This window comes from Epargyreus clarus, unplaced genomic scaffold, assembly GCF_041222505.1.
Source record: "Epargyreus clarus isolate Ecla_fem2 unplaced genomic scaffold, WU_Ecla_fem_2.2 ptg000014l, whole genome shotgun sequence".
NCBI classification, from domain to species: Eukaryota; Metazoa; Arthropoda; class Insecta; order Lepidoptera; family Hesperiidae; genus Epargyreus; species Epargyreus clarus.
In genome coordinates this window covers 11,754,499-11,771,958 of record NW_027332222.1, presented here as the reverse complement: position 1 = coordinate 11,771,958, position 17,460 = coordinate 11,754,499, and the positions used below count along the sequence as shown (strand labels likewise).

Here is a 17,460-nt window from a genome sequence, read left to right as displayed (position 1 = left end):
ATTTCTTGTTTTTACAACAGTTCTTTTCATAATATTTATAGTTTACTCGCTCGCAGTGAAACAAAGGTCTTAATACTAAATAACAGCCGTGAAGAGACAGACAGACATGCAATTTCGGCAAGATCTGCACCAGTGGAGCTTTAAATTGGATGTGCTATGTTGTTATGCGTACATCTATTGTATTCATTTGGCAAACAGTTTGGCAAACTACTCGCCAAACACCATACCGGTCTTTATAAAAGGGTTTGATACAAGGTCACGTTGCAAAAGGTTGACATTAGGTACATACACTGGGTTTACATGTGTGTTGTTGCGTGTGTGTATTAGGGCCTTTAATATTTAAAATGCGGAGTCATGCGTGCTAGAAGTGTGAATTGTTTTATTTAGTTAAGTGTCAAAATAGTACAATGTCATAGCTTCATATATTTTATTGTCCTGAAATTTGTTAGCTATACATACATATACCCGATTAAGAGACAAGCGCTGACGTCTGATCTGGTTTGAAGGGTGTGGTAAGGGAGGCATTTTTTCCGATGCGTTCTAACTTGGTCTTCAGGGGTAGCGGCGCATCTGTGGCCGACCGTAGGTAGGAGTCTAATCTTATTTTGAGTTGCACTTACCGCTACACTACTACGCACTACATTCAGATATCGGTATGCCATAAAATTCCGAGATCAACCAACTTAGGTTAAGTTCTCAGAGTTCTAGAACTCAAACATCCTTGGGAACTTGTAGACTTTTTATCGTTTTCACAGACGTGTACGAAACGTACCTACATCATATTTTCCCTCACCATTTTTACTGAGTATGATAATATCATATGATTTGCACCAGCGGAGCTTCAAATTGGATCTGTACAACTCAGCTGTATGCTAATAACTATTGTATTCGTTTTATTTAGCACCTCGCCGTCTTACAGAACTTTTTGTAACTAAATAGCCTTGTTATGTTGATATTTCGTAACAAACAATGTAACCATGGATTAGGTTTTATTTATAAAAATGTTTGTCTTTTAAAAATATTATCTCTAATGGTTGTGAGATTTATAGTTTAAGAAATTTTAATTTAGTGGTTTATAGATGATAGACTTTTATTTATAAAAAAAATGTGAGCCGTCACGGGACGCCTGGCAGATGTGAAACATCGACATTATTTTGTAAAAGTAATATGCAGAAAAGAACATATTGTGATAGGAACTAAATATGTCATAATGATAAAATAAAATATTACGATTTTTTTCCAGATAATGATGACTATTTATTGAATAAACATTTATTTTCATTAAATACAAAAATTTACCTGCATATAGACTGTATATATATACCATCGTATAGCGTGGCGACGCGTCGCCACGCCAGAAATCGGTTTTACGCGCGGCTATAGATGTTTCACATCAAAATGTGTGTGATTTAAAATTACTAACTCCAATGTTTACCGGTTTTGTAGTGCTAGGAAACTTTGAATTAGTGGTTTAAAGATGTTCACTTAATTTTCGAACTAGATATACTTAAAGTGAATTTACATTTGTCCTTGAAACTAAACCTGGTTTCGATGAAAAAAATTACAGTTTTAATGTGCATTACATTAAAAAAACAGCATGAGATCGTGACCATGTTCTTGTACATAAATTAACGATGATTTTTGAAATATCTGGCGCCGAAAAACAAAAAAAAGCTCATTAAAAAAATCAGCCGCCTTAAATATAATAAAATATATTTGCTGCGTAAGTCAAAAAAGTAACATTTTTAAAATTTTTAGTTTAAGATATATCCGATAGCATGCATAATCTGAAATCATAGGCCTCAAAGCTAAGCTATAATAACATAATTCTAGCTCCTATTATACCTATTTATTACAGTATTTCTCAAAGTTGACGATAAAGACCACTCGTGCACTGGAGGTCTATAAGGAAGTGCTAAAAAGCTCAGAGGAAGTTTGGGACGATGGCTAGCTTTTATTGTTCCAATAAAAATCACAGGATTCTTACTTGTAAATTTTGAACATAATTCTTATTAAAACTGTTTGATTAGTTTGTCTAAAATTGTCCTAGTGAGTTTTTTGGGGACGTTAGAAAAAACTCAACTTTCATAAGTTTGAGAACCTCTGTTCCTAGTAGCTCAAGCATATTAACTATTAAGTACAAATATTCACATAATTTTACATTAATCGGTGATAGACACCGCTATTAAATAGTCGTTTCCATCCTTTTGTTATTAAAACATGCATCCATTTTAATCGCTTGCTTTAATAGCTATCAAGTAATATAATTATCGGTTTTATGATCCTTGAATATGTAATTTTACGATAGAGATCTGCGTGTACATATAAAGCTGTTTCTCATGATAACTTGAGTTTCTTTTTTATATTTTTAACCGACTCCAATTATTATGCAAGTGTACGGAGAAGTCGTTTACAGGATGCTTAGTTATCGTCGCTACCCATAAACTTATGTAATAAAGTCTTACATGATGCTGAAACTTAAGGATTATACCTAAAATTAATCGCTAATAAAATACATACCTGTAAAACTTACATCGTGCAATACACCTAAAGTATACGCTTTATGTACCCTTCTGTAAAACAGAACACTGCCGCTGAAAGCGCTTTAGCAGACACACTACTTTTAGCATCGACGATCGATGATTTAACTGCTTTTCAAAAGTTTAATGCAATCAAACTCTACAGGTATCCAGTTTATCCTTGTATGCCGGTCGTAACGCTAATAGCTAGAAACGCTGTCTATCTAGTAGCTACAAAGCAGCAAAAGCTATTACGTGCTATACAGCGAACAGCAGCGACTCTAACATCTTTAATTAAATTTAAATTCCAATTTAATTATACAAAATCCATAAAATACCCATCACTGCATCTATAAACTCGTAACTATCACTTAAACGTAATATCGTCGTTTACAACTGTTAAATTTTATAAAACACAGACAACCCATAAAGGCGCTTAGCAAAAACACTTGTGCCATAGCACCGGCACTGGGTAGCCACCAGCCAGTTATTTAAAATCCTATCCATACATCGCGGTGTAAAATATTCCCCGTTATGTACCGTGTAAGGACAAGACGTCGTGGGGTCACCAACTCTACTGGGTTCATGAGGGATAATCCTGTTGTTTTATCAGAAAGTAGGTATACCCCTTATTTTTAAATCGTGGATATATTTTTGAGACAGAAGTAGCAAACGAGCATACCTGATGGCGGCCAATGCTGCACATGGATATTTGGTATCAACCCAAGATAAGATTAAAACCCTACCTGAGGTCGGCTACAGATGCTTTGCTACTCATGAGAACTAAGCCAGAATGCCTCGGATAAGGATATACCACACCCTTCAACCCGGAATATAACAGCACTGAACACTTTTGTTATTGGGAGAACGTACATAAAAATCCCTTTTGCAATGTGTCCATCTGATAGACCATGCTTACTTTTCAAATGAACCATGCTTTCCAAGTTGGATGCATAGATGGATGACGAACCTATTTTAAAGAACTTACAAATTAAGAAGCTTATTTAAGTATATTAATTAAAAACTTGAAAATCAATTAACAAAGGTCGTAATTAAATTAGGATAATGTTCTCATTATTCCCATAGCGAATATGAACTGACAGCACCGCATTTTGATTACGATTTGTTTTACAACATTGATTATGAATATCCCACAATACTCCATGCACATAGCCAGCCTACGTGACATATTTTGTAAGCTCGGACTCGTTATGTATGAGTGCAAACGGCAACGAGCGAACGGGATTATACGATAAATCGGGAAGCAAGTGGAATGCTCCGCCACAGATGAATAAAATTCTATCGTGCAACAGATAAGAGATCAATTGCGCGAAAAGTCATTCAAGCGTTGATTACCGCGGATTTCTGTTTGAATATGCAACTGCGTAATTAAGTTCAGAGATGTTATATCTACATCCATATTTAGAAGGAACGGTTCGTGATTCGACTCCGGAGACATCGCCACACCTATCTGTTTTATAACTGTAGCGTTAAGGGCTGCTGTGTTTTGGTTTGAACAGTGTGACGCTACACGCTAATCAAACGAGGCTTTCCAACTTAACCCTAACAGCATTAGAAACGTGGCCGACTTCAAGTAGTGCTCTAATTCTATATGTTATTTCCACTTGTCATTGCCATTTCGAGAGTGAGGCAGTTCTGCCTTTCGGTAAGGATCAGGATGCCTTCTAATTTTGCATATAAGTACATACATACGATCAAACGTCCATAGGATTGTCAACGTAGCTCAACTTTAGGTAGAACATGTTCCATAAGTCGTTGGGCAGGAATGTTCATAAGCCGCAGTTGCTTATTATCAAGTAGACATGCTCGTTCACTCCTTCTTTCTCATAAGAACATATTGCAAAGGATTTAGGCGTTGTTAGTGTAGAAGGGGATAAACAAAAACGGGATTAGTCGATAAGCCGGGAAGCTCGGAATGCCCCGACATACAAAGGTGTAGTCAGATAATCTACTGCACGCCCGCGCAGATACTATCGGCAAGATGGTGCGCTGATATCCATGAGCTACTAATTGGATACTCCTATGTTCCACCGCTACGCTCTTTATGAAGGAGACTTCATAACTACCGTGTCGTTTCTGAATTTACCTCTTTGTAATATGTTTGGCCAATTTACCACATGTGTGCAAACGTTATTCAATATGTAGTAATTTTGCATCAGGTAAGCTGCATGCTCGGTCACTACTTCATTCCTATAAGAAATTGAAAAGGATTTAGGCCTTGTTAGTGGAGAAGGGGAAAAACATAAACGGGATTAGTCGATAAGCCGGGAAGCTCGGAATGCCCCGACATACAAAGGCGTAGTCAGATAATCTACTGCACGCCCGCGCAGATACTATCGGCAAGATGGTGCGCTGATATCCATGAGCTACTAATTGGATACTCCTATGTTCCACCGCTACGCTCTTTATGAAGGAGACTTCATAACTACCGTGTCGTTTCTGAATTTACCTCTTTGTAATATAAGTTTGGCCAATTTACCATATGTGTGCAAACGTTGTTCAATATGTAGTAATTTTGCATCAGGTAAGCTGCATGCTCGGTCACTACTTCATTCTTATAAGAAATTGAAAAGGATTTAGGCCTTGTTAGTGTAGAAGGGGATAAACAAAAACGGGATTAGTCGATAAGCCGGGAAGCTCGGAATGCCCCGACATACAAAGGTGTAGTCATATAATCTACTGCACGCCCGCGCAGATACTATCGGCAAGATGGTGCGCTGATATCCATGAGCTACTAATTGGATACTCCTATGTTCCACCGCTACACGATTATTTATGAAGAAGACCTCATAACTATCGTGTCGCTTTTGAATTTACCTTTTTGTTTCTAATATATTTGGGTAAATTAGAACATGTGTGCTCACGTAATTATGTAGCCTTAGTTTTTGATTCAATCAACATAATTATGGTTTTTATCCGTAATGAAGTAATATAATGTAATGAGCATTTTTAACAATAATATTATTTTAATTACCTCAATTCTTAATAACACATAATGAATATTGTGAAATATTTTATACATACTAAAACGCTAGCGAATAAATGGTAAATCTATGCTTTAACTTGGAACTTATGGAAAATTTGTTATCATACTCGTATTTTGATTATATTAGGAAAATAAGCATTCAATTCTAATTCTATTGTATAGTGTAGGTATGATTCCTGTATACACTGCGAACATAGATTTTATTGCTTGACGGACATAACGGGGCTTTCAGTGATCTCTACAGTAATTTGCATTCTTGAAATAAATCTTCTATTGAAGGCTGACTCGAATGAACGATGATAATATAAAACCTCATAAAGTTAAATAGAAAATTAATTTAATGCGGCCGTAGAAAATTTCATTACCCTTTTCAAAGAATTATTCTAAAATAATGTACATCCTAGATAGATTCATAAGATGTATGAGGTAATATTTTCAAGATATGTTTTTTTTAAATATACACAATTTAAAGTAAAGTCCTAAAGGGGGCTGTAAAAAGCCTAGAGAAAATTGGTCTATTTTCTTCATAACAGAGTTGTAAGGATTAATTGCCGATTCTCAATGCTACTGAAATATGTACGTTATATAAATATTTCGATCCATATCTATTTTAAAACTGATGCACACTTACGGTGTAGACAGCAGTACTTTGCATAATTAAGAAAATATGGAATACATTAGTTACTTAGCATATGTATAGAAGTATGCAAAGATGCTAATATTTTTTTCTTGTTACAGAGGCAGTAGCAGAGCGCGGCGCCAGCCCGGCGCCCACCTCCCCTACCCTGCCGATGACACAATAAACTGTGATGCTGGCAAGCACAGGACCCTATCGGAAACTGCGTCCTAGAGGACGACGAAGGACGTTGTAGCGAACGAATTTATAGTTACATAAGCGCAAGTGCCTAAACCGTAATGATGTTGGGAAACCGACGCAATTTTATATTTAGAGTGAGCATTGTGATCAACATCGCTGTGCTGCTGTACGCGGCGATGCATCTCTCCGGGAGCACCGCGCCGGGCGTGGAGTGGGTGCCGCTCACCGTCGACGGCTCGGAGAGGAGCGCGGAGTACCGATACATCATCAGAGAAGAACTTCGAAACGATTCGGACTCCCGGCCGCTGGAATCCAGCATACGGAACTTCGAGGAGTCCACCTCCCAAAAGACGCCGTCCACAGTGGCCACTACCAACAAAACGTCTTCAAGCACGGCTTCCATCGCGGAGTTGGAGAAGAAAATCCTAAATTTGGTGCCGTCGGAGGCTGAAACCACTAACGAGACGATGCTTGATATTGTGGACGAGAACGCGTTGTCAGAGGCGACGCTCGCACGTCTGCGAATGTTGTTGGTTTGCAACGAGAGGGATTTCCTCCCGATGACGGTGCAACGCGGTGAATTCTGGGTGCTAAAGAACTATGTGCGCGCTGACCACGGATCGATCCTCTGCCACGAGACCATCACGTACACCACACACGCCGGCTTCGAGTTCCTCGACAACGTTCAGCCTCTTGTCGAGCGGTAAGTAAACTTATCAATGTGTCTTTTAAATTTTAAGTCCATCTAAAATTCTAACAGATATTCAAAAATAAGTAAGATTTTTACAGTGAAAACCATGTCTATTCGTAATTTCGAACCAAATGATAAAATAGCAATGTAGTATTAAAGTAATAGTAGACTATACGTTTACGTTTAATTAAAACATTGAACATCATGTTAAATAGGCCTTCTTTACTTTTATTTCTAACTACAATATGCAGTTTTGAGTCATTACAAAATTTAATGCCCAGCACTTAAATATCGGAATATTTATAGCACTGAATCCTAAATGCACTAATATATTCCACTAAGATTGAATTTACATAATAATTAATCAATATTTATTTATTTGGCCTTTACAGTAGTTTATGATTGCAATTAAACAGAACACATTATCTGTTGTTTGCCAACATCCTTCGTGTATCTTAAAAATGATTTACAATAATATTCTACACGACCTTATCAATATGAGAGTGCTAATTGAAATGTCTGTTCTTATTTCATAATTATCGTAACTGTCATTTCCTCGACGATACCACAAAAGCTAAAAGTTTTTATGAGAAATTATTGTAACATTTAATAAGCTCAATTGACCGTATTTTATTTGTCGCAATTTTAATCAGTGTTCTTATTTTTTGGGTTTAGGTTTTAGGGTATATTCTGCTATCTAATCTAGTCCGTTTCGTTATAGCCTAGTGGTGTAACTCCGCCTCTTGGTCAAAGAGTCCGAGGTTCCGATCTCGAGTACGCATCTCTAGGAATCGATTTTTTAAAGTTATGTGCGTATTAGAAATTAATTATCACTTACTATTACGGTGAAGAAAAACATCGTGAGCAAGAGTTATTTAAAAATGTTCTCAATGATGAATGAAATACCTCCTATGAAGTCTACCAATTCGCATTTGTACTAGCGGTGGATTATGGACCTCAAATTCTCTTACTCAGAGAGTTTTTACTATAGGCACTAACATTATTCATACAAGGAAATCCTTCGCTTGTCCCATATATTTGCTAAAATTTACGAGTGCATTTCGTATCGAAAATTTTAATTAATATGACCTTCTCCGAGAATGTAGGTTGTCGAATACACTTTAAGTAGAAAGGGTAGATTTATTGTTTTGATACCGGATGTCAATTATTTGCGTTTTTTAGTTCTCTTTTTATTTATTTCTGTATATTTTGCAGCAAATATTAAACATATTTCGCAATTTATTTTTTTTTGTAATCATAAAAACGAATTAATTGGTGATAAGCTGTTTAGTTAGTCCACTTACTCACTTATTTTGACCTCCACACCACAATGTATGTACTAACTTATCTACATAATAGCAATGAAACGTGGAAACTCATGGAAATACTGATAATATTTTAATACCTACTTTATTATATTTTTAACTGACTTCTCAAAGGAAAAAGATTTATATTCGTTCGAGAAATATATGTCACTTATCGTAAATGTAAAGCATAAGATATTAAATCAAGGTCTATAACCAACTACAAATCGATGTAGTCATCTAAGTATCTATAGATCAGTATGTCACAGAAGCCTTTTAGATTTGAAACAGAAATTTTACTTCCAAAGATAGCCTCATATACCTAGAATATAAGTCAACCCTAATATTGGCGATAGATGTGTAAAATCAAGAAAAGTATGTTGGAAGGTTTCAAATACTTATTCAAATAAGTGATTATTTGAAACGTCCCAACGACAGGAGCATGGTTACCGTGTTAATTTTTTTCTTATCTTTCATCCAAAATAACATATAAGGCGCTATTATAAAGCAGAAATAGGCTTAATCCTCATGGTATCACAGTCGAACCACAAAAAGTTTTAATACGTTCAGAATTTAATTAGAACATTAAAACCAGACCAACACATTTACCAGTTCACCTAAAGGAAAAGTTTGAAGGCAGTTCATAACCTTTCTGAAATGCCACTGCTATAAAGAGTACTAGGACGGATTATTACGAAGCATCGTGGGGCGCTCCACCCACCAATAGCCATCATGCTCTCAATTTGCTAAACTGTTCTACTTACACTAACTTTATACGATTGTCGTAGAGTAAGTAGAGTAGTACACAAGTAGAGTAGTTGTCGTAGAGTAAGTAGATTGTAAGTAGAGCAAACTATTGTTAAAAATTTTGCTGTAAGATTTTTTCATAGATTAAACAAACCAGTATGCAGTTCTGATGGTAAATGGCAACTCCCACCCATGCACATCTATAACCAACCTCAGATAGAGTCCCACCTAAGTCAGTCACAGATGCGTCGTTACTCCTGAGCCGTTACGCTTGGACGCTTCGTATAAATATATCGTCCTTATCACACCCTTCAAATCAGCGCTGAACTGTTACTAGGTAATAATAATAATAATAAGGTGTTGTTGAAGAGCTGTTACTAGGCAGAAATAGGTATTGCGGTGACCTCAGGAGTCAAAACCACAACGTACTCTACCACCTATATTTCAGACAGTACACACCTATATTTCACACAACTCATAGTAAAAGAACATTGTAACAAGTAATTAATTTAAAAAATCAAAAACCCGACTGCACCAAAAAGGCTGAAGTAGAATTTCCAAAAGCAGTGAAATAGGCATTTCATTATTTTTATCCAGAAAGCCAAATACAAAGTTTCATAGTAGGTGTCTACTTTAAAAACAAAAGATGTTCAAACAATATTATCCTATTGTATCCTCGTAGTGCTCATTTACGCTAATGTAAAACCTATGTGTTAAATTCTAGCACGCTTAAGTTCAGCGGTTTCCCTTTGCGTTGATCTCTGGCACAGCAATTCACTCATTTAGTCAGATAGTCATCTCGATGTGTATATACAAGTATATATGTACTAGCTGACCCGGCAAACGTTGTGTTGCCATATAAATAAAAAAAGTTAAGGTTAAACAATCCTTATCACTTAGGGGTAAAAAAAAATATATATATATATATATATATAATATATATAAGGGCCGATTCTCAGACCTACTGAATATGTATATAATATTTGGTGAAAATCGGTGAAGCCGTTTCGGAGGAGTACGGTAACTAACAACGAAACTAACGAGAATTTTATATATAAGATATATTATATAATGTATGTGTAATATCCTCTTAATTTCCTTTCTTTTGACATCCTACTCGATAGGTTTGGTTAACTTTTTTTAAAACGTGTTACTATTTCGCGAAAAAATCCACCATTTACGGTCTATAAAATATATAACTTCAGTAAATCAAAGTTTCGGTCATTATTTTACCTCGTTAGAGGTAGAATTACATTATTTTTATCCAACAAGCCTGATACAAAATTTCATAGTGTTTGCTTCGAAATTGACGATTGTTCAAATGAACTTTTAACCCTTATTTTACCCTCTACGGGGTTGATTTTTCGGAGGGGAATAACTAAGTGCGTCCTTGTTCCTATCCAGAAAGCCAAATACAAAATTTTATAGTAGTTGCTTCAAAATTAAAGGATTTCATAAAAACTGTTTTCCCCTATTTTACCCTCTTAAGGGTAAAATTTCCAAAAGGCCTTTCTTAGAACTTATTCACGCCATATAGAGACCCTATGTGCAAAATTCCAGAACTGTAAGGTCCTTGGTTTAGGGTGTACGTTGATTTCTGAAATATGAAAAAGTAATTTAGTTAGTCAGTCAGTCAGTCACCTTGCTGTTTTATATATATACAAGTATGTTTTTATAATCTCCCTTTCATTTTCTTTCATTTGATACCCTACTCGATAGGTTCGGTTAACTTTATTTTTTAAATGTGTTACTATTTCGCGCCAAAAATCCGCCATTTTGATTTTTTTTTACTAACACCTATCTAAGGACACTTGGGTCATTGAGACAAATATAATGACACCTTAACTGTTAAAATTCATCCAGCCGTTTTTAAGATCGGATCAAATAAAGAAAGACAAACATACAAGATACGCGCGAAAAACATAACCCTTCCTTGGCAGTCGGGTAAAAAGAACTAACCATTATTATAACATGCTTTATTCATTAAGATAGCACTTAAACATCATATGATACAATCAGACACTTTTTTCGCAATATTGAACACAAAAAAGTAGTTCTAGGTCAGAGATAGCCTTAATTTAAAGTAAGAGTAAAAATCCGTGTCAGAAGTTCGTAACCTTTTCAAACCTCGAGAAGAGTGCTCGAACATCTATTGTGCTCGTGTGGGGCTCTATCGGCAATCTTTGTAACTCAGTTCTGTTATTAGTGTGGCTTTTGATCGATACGTATAAGATAGAACTATAATATTTATAAAATTAAGAATGGAAGAGTTTAATATTGACATTCTATGCCGCGCCCGCGCATCCCTGTCGGCGAGATTTAGAACAGTTTTTTTGTAGTTTTTAGCCAGGTGTCCTATACATTTTCGCAGTAAAACAAATTATATATTATTATTCCATAAATGCTTTATATTTTTGTGTGAATGTTTTTCTCTTAGATACTAATAGTTATTTTAAAATTAAAGACAGACTTCAATCTCTTTTATCTACTTATATTAAAGCCCGAGAATGATTTAACAATCAATATTAATACAGAATACAGAAATTTATAACGTAAATGTCCCTTATTACAGAATTTATACAGAGTAGTGGTAGTATTATCATAGAAATAGCTTATAAAGATAAAACTATAAAATGTCACTTCGTTGCTATAAAAATGACATACATTCCGTTAATTACACTCAGGGGCATAAGGCGAGAGAAATCCATTCTAATCAGATAGCGGCTTGCCTTTTGTTTCTTGTTACAACAGCAACCACGGAGTCAGACCAGCTGATTAATTAATACACGGCATACACTTATTAAATAATCGTGTATGAAATTATGTCATTGTTGTTCATCAATCAATGTTGTTGAAACTTAATTATTAACACGCTTTTATTAGCTTGGGTTGTAACGATGTATGTAAAGATATCTTTGAGCTCAATCTTCACCCGTTTCTAGGACCTTTATAAATTTTAAACTTTGCACACGTATCAAGGACAATGACAATGCAATAATTTGATAACAGTTTCCCATTATCCTTGATAGGAACGCCAGGATGAATAAATTCATTCTCTGTAGAGATAGAGCTATCGCATGAAATGACTAGATTACGAAATGAGTTAGTTGTACCTAAAACATTTCAATGCCCTATATCTTCTAAAAACTAACTGATAAATTAAAGTTGTTCCTTAGAGTAGACGCACCGAGGGTCTCACCTTAACGACGTTAACCTGGAATTTTCCATTAATTGGGGGTAAAACTAAGCACAATGATGAAAGTGGTCAGTTATCAGTATTCGAAAACCTAAAACATTTCAATGCCCTATATCTTCTAAAAACTAACTGATAAATTAAAGTTGTTCCTAAGAGTAGACGTACCGAGGGTCTCACCTTAACGACGTTAACCTGGAATTTTCCATTAATTGGGGGTAAAACTAACCACAATGATGAAAGTGGTCAGTTATCAGTATTCGAAAAGCGCCCCACACTTTTTCCACAATTATACTATTAACTGTTCCTTAATTGAAAATTCCTAGATTAAAAATTATTTTCTACTTTTTGTTTATTTTATCATAAAAGCGTGTTTTTGTAGTTTTTTTTTATACTTTTATTTATTTTTCATTTTTAATCGTTTGGCGAAAATCGGTAAAGCCGTTTCGGAGAAGTACGGTAACTGACATTGTGACACGAGAATTGTATATATAAGATAAATCTTGTAATGAATATGCAAATAAATAGTGAACGTCACTCAACTTATTTTATTTAATACAGGATTAACGGAAAGCATTTTATTGTTTATTAAAGACCATATTTTATAGTTATTTAATGTTTTTATCTATTTAAGTCACTGTAATAGTCTTTCCATGAAATCTGTGTTGAATAATTATTCATCCGTAATAAACCGTTCTAATTCTGCGTTAGACAAAAAGAAAAATACAAGTCATTCAAGGTTATTCTTGGAAGGTCCAACCAGATTAAAAAGGAAAAAAATATTCATTCAAAATTATCCTTATAAGGTCTGACTAAGAGCACTTATATTCTTTAAAACTTTCCGCCAATTTTATGATATAGATCTTTAAAATCAGCTTCCGAATTTTTGTAAAACTCGAAAATACTAGCTTTATTTCATGAATTGACCTGAAATTTTAGGTCACTTTGTAATTCCATATATTTAAAAGTGTTTTATATACTTTTCATCCCTAATTTTGTATGGGAATATCAGATTGACAACAGCAAAGCTGGTAGTTCACATAGTAGTCGAAACCCGACAATTTTCGTAAATTTTTCATGTTTCCCAATGTTATCCATATAAATCTGGTATAACTGTAAACGTCTAGATTACAAAGAGCTAGAGATCGATAGTAGAACCTAAAAGGCGGACTTATCAATAAAGCTAAAGGAAGAGAAAAGTTAATTTACAACAGACATTAATCGTGTCAAACGCGTGCCGTGGCAGACAGAAACTATGCTCCAATTCATGACCTATTAACGACCGCGCAAAAACGATGAAAAACTGTGAAAATATTGACATGATTTTGACCACTACTACCCGTGTCTGACACCTTTTTTATAATGTAGGAATAGCAGACGAGCATGCGGTCCACCTGATGGTAAGTGGCTGCTGCCGCCCATGGACATCTGTAATCAACCCCAGATAGGATTAGATATTCCTACCTGAGGTCGGCCACAAATGCGCCGCTACCCTTGAGGACTAAGCTGGAATGCCTCGGAAAAGTCTGTCTCCCTTGCCACACCCTTCAAAACGGAACACAGCAGCGCCTAACACCGCTGTTACCACAGTCGAACCTTCAACGTCTGTAAGCATAAACAGGCCTTTTATCATCATAACCATTACACGGCATTCAATAAACATGACATTAACGCGTAATTGCAAGTTACGTAACACACATTAGCTCGGATTACACTTTTTATTATGAATGACATCTTTGCACATCGTACGTGTAGAGCATACCTAAACGAAAATGGAGGTCATTCTAATGTGTAGGCGATAGATAGTCCCGCTATCGTTCGCTTCCGACGAACGTTATTTATGTGGCTTGTTTTTGAAAAACGACTATTAGTTTCGGAAGTCATTTGAATACACTTGCATGTACCGTTTATGATTTAGGTAACTGTTGCGTAATTAGAGCCTTTTTTTATAATACCAGTTTTTTTGGTTAAACTTTGTAAGTTTTGTGATTTTGAATTAGATCGAGTACTGACGAAATATAAATATACGGATTAAAGTGTGAATAAGACCTTGATTGTAATATAATTTCGAAATTAAAAATCTAAGAATAGATTAAAAAGTAAAAGTGAACGACACATGTATCATTTGACTTAATAAAGATTGTAATTGAAAATGACGGCGTTTCTTTAACTAAAAACAAATATGTACATACGTAATCAAATTAAACTTGTTAAAGCTTCAAATTTTAACTCCAAATTTAATCTGTGACGTGGCTTTATTTTGGTCAGCCTTACTTATTAATAATAATTAATAAAATAATATTCTAATAATTTTTTAACATATCTTAATTTCTACGTATCTCTTAGATTAACTTATACATTCTCAATCATCTGCATCACTTCAAGTCTTGACTTCAAAGCTCGACTGAAATACCTAAATACTTAATATTTTTTTTCTCTGCGGAAGTAAGATAGGAACACAAACAAGTGTTGCTACGAGACATGGAAGGAAATATCCACATATACATTTTATCAGAAAATGTACACAAGGTACATTTTCTGAATGAATATGCTACATTATTAAGTTAACCTTAACAAAGTCATTATAACAATAGTGGTCAAATGTGAAAGGTGTTGGCCGTCGTTACTCTTAAAATTACGCTCACTAGTATTAAAACAATATGTAAGCACCTGTGTATAAAGCTTTACAATTTTATCAATTAGCAAATAGTAACTGCCATATCCTACGTCAAACTAACTAACAGATCTTATGACAGTTTAGATAAAGCAGTGATAGATAAGCATTTCGAAATATTCAAAGCAAGTAACAGTGGATAGCAAGTAACCCGTTATTAATAATAAATCTGTCCTAGCTTAGTAAAGATCAAAATGTTATAATTTCTAATATGCAGCAATTGTCAAGTTTGAAGCTTTGGTGGGTAAATCATCGGATAGATTGAGTCACAGGATTGCGTATTAATAACGGGCGGAAGTCCATAATTTCAGTAGTTCATATTTTAAGTTTCGTTCACCTAAAAAGTTTTAATTTTTGTCGTATAACAGCAGCCTCAAGGCACTATTAGGACAATTGACGCAAAAGTGAATTTGGCCAGTAGCCTTCAAATCAAATCAGAACCACAAACTTCGACCACCCAAACAGTTTTACGCAAGACCAAGTATCCTAGACAGCCAGTCCACCTGAGTATTGTAACTAGTAGTGAAAGTATAATAAGAACATTTGCAATGGTAAATATTAAGGTATCGTATATAAATAAATGAGTTATATCTAAATAAACCATCCTTATCGTCAATGATACTATACCGCTGCTAGTTTTTCTCCAGAAGGGGATATTCCTCCCTCCCTTATGGTATTCATAGTGACCGCACTGGCCAAGTACGCATTGGCAGAATAAACAAAATTGTGAGATTTTTTTGTAGTAAACTCAGGCAAGTTGATTATTATATTTTTCTTCTTTCGATGATAAAGTATTTAATCATCATCGTCATCAACCCATTATTGTCCCATTGCTAGAAAGTATTTAATAGAAATTAATTATCACTTGCTAAACGGTGAAGGAAAACATCGTGAGGAAACCTGCATACCTGAGAGATTTATAAAAAAAAAAAAAAACTCAAAGGTATGTGAAGTCTACCAATACGCACTTGGCCAGCGCGGTGGACTATGGCCTAATCCTTCTCATTATGAGAGGAGACCCGTGCCCAGCAGTGGGCCAGTAATGGGTTGTTGATGATGATGATTTAATGATGCTCATTAATTTCGGAAATCATTAGACAATATGTTAGTTTTTGCCTTTTCTTGTATGAATTTGAAAATATCAGATTTTTGATGTTATGTTCAATTTCGCCTCCATTAAAGTTCGCCTCCATAATATTAGCATGAAGTATTGTGACACAAACAAGATGTCAATTGTCAAATACGAGTAAGTTGCATAACGTGGCGATTGTAGTGGCGCCAAGGCTTAGTTCAGGTTCTATTATAGTCACGGTTATATTCGGAATTCCCACTTATGAGAAACAGTTTCTGTGTGACCTTTGCTATCGAATTCTAGGCGATCTCGGTGAGACATGGCTGATCGTAGACCTCGTTAAGTCTGAATAGAAATTGTTGTGGGTATTAAAATTGGTAATAACTTTGTGCATGGATCAAAGCAATATATTTCACGTGGATGTTTAAAATGTTACAATGTAGACCCGAAAAAAAATTGTAATAATCCAACAAATTGTTTCTTTCTTTTTAATAGTTTGTTTCTCGTGTCCTTCTTCTTCGTTATCTAGATAGGTGTAGGCACGATCGGACAGCGCCGAAAGGGCGCTCTTCATAAGCCTGAGAGAAAGGTCAATGGTATGGACATATTTTCGCTGACCCAAATCCCTATCCATACCCAAAACTATAACTATGACCATGGTAGAAGGACATTACATAGGCAACAGAATCTCGACTGTATATGAAAAAATGTATACTATTGGGCAGATCGGGCGATTGAAATAAATAGAAAGAACAGTAAACGATCGAGTCTTATACTCAACAGTTGCCGAACTCTGATCCAAACAATCTTTCTATATAAAATTCATTTCCCTTATGTTTGTATCCATAAAACTCTAAACATAGTCGATAGATTAACTTATTTTTTTTACATAACCCTGCATTCTTATATAAGAATGTTTCTATATACTTTTTACCCCGAAGTTCCCACGGGAAATATCAGACATCGCTACAGCGAAGCGTAGCGAGACTGGCGAGATTCAAATAGTATAATATTCGTCGTCTTTCTAATATTTCTTCTTTATAATTATAACACGCTTATAATTCTGTATAATATTAAATTTGCTCATCATCATTTTCCTCCGACTACGGCAAAGAAATAAAAAATGTTATGATTTTGACCGGTACTTATATGGAATGCTTAATAAATTTGCCTGTCCTCTAACATACTAATAAAATAATTAAAACATCAAAAGCCAACCTCGCATTTAATTTTGAACGCAATAAAATGTATATTTTTTTACCTTTTAGTAGCTGCCTTTGTTCCAAAAAACACGTTTTAAACGTATTTATACCCATATCTGCTTGGATGACCTCTGTCGAGTGCCTCACGAATAACGGTTTAATTTTGGCATATTAATATGTAATGATGTCTTCATACCGCGTAATTACAGTATAGCGTGCAGCAGATAAAGATTA

The 17,460-nt window shown here is 35.1% G+C and overlaps 1 protein-coding gene across 1 annotated transcript in view; it reads left to right on the top strand.

The window, feature by feature from the left end:
• Positions 1–17,460, top strand: part of LOC140747616 (beta-1,4-glucuronyltransferase 1) — a 90,440-nt gene that overhangs the window by 45,207 nt on the left and 27,773 nt on the right. The window contains exon 2 of the mRNA XM_073080174.1: positions 6,265–7,046. Coding sequence (XP_072936275.1) covers positions 6,442–7,046 — 605 coding nt within the window. The 5' untranslated portion in view covers positions 6,265–6,441. The remainder of the gene's footprint in view (positions 1–6,264; positions 7,047–17,460) is intronic.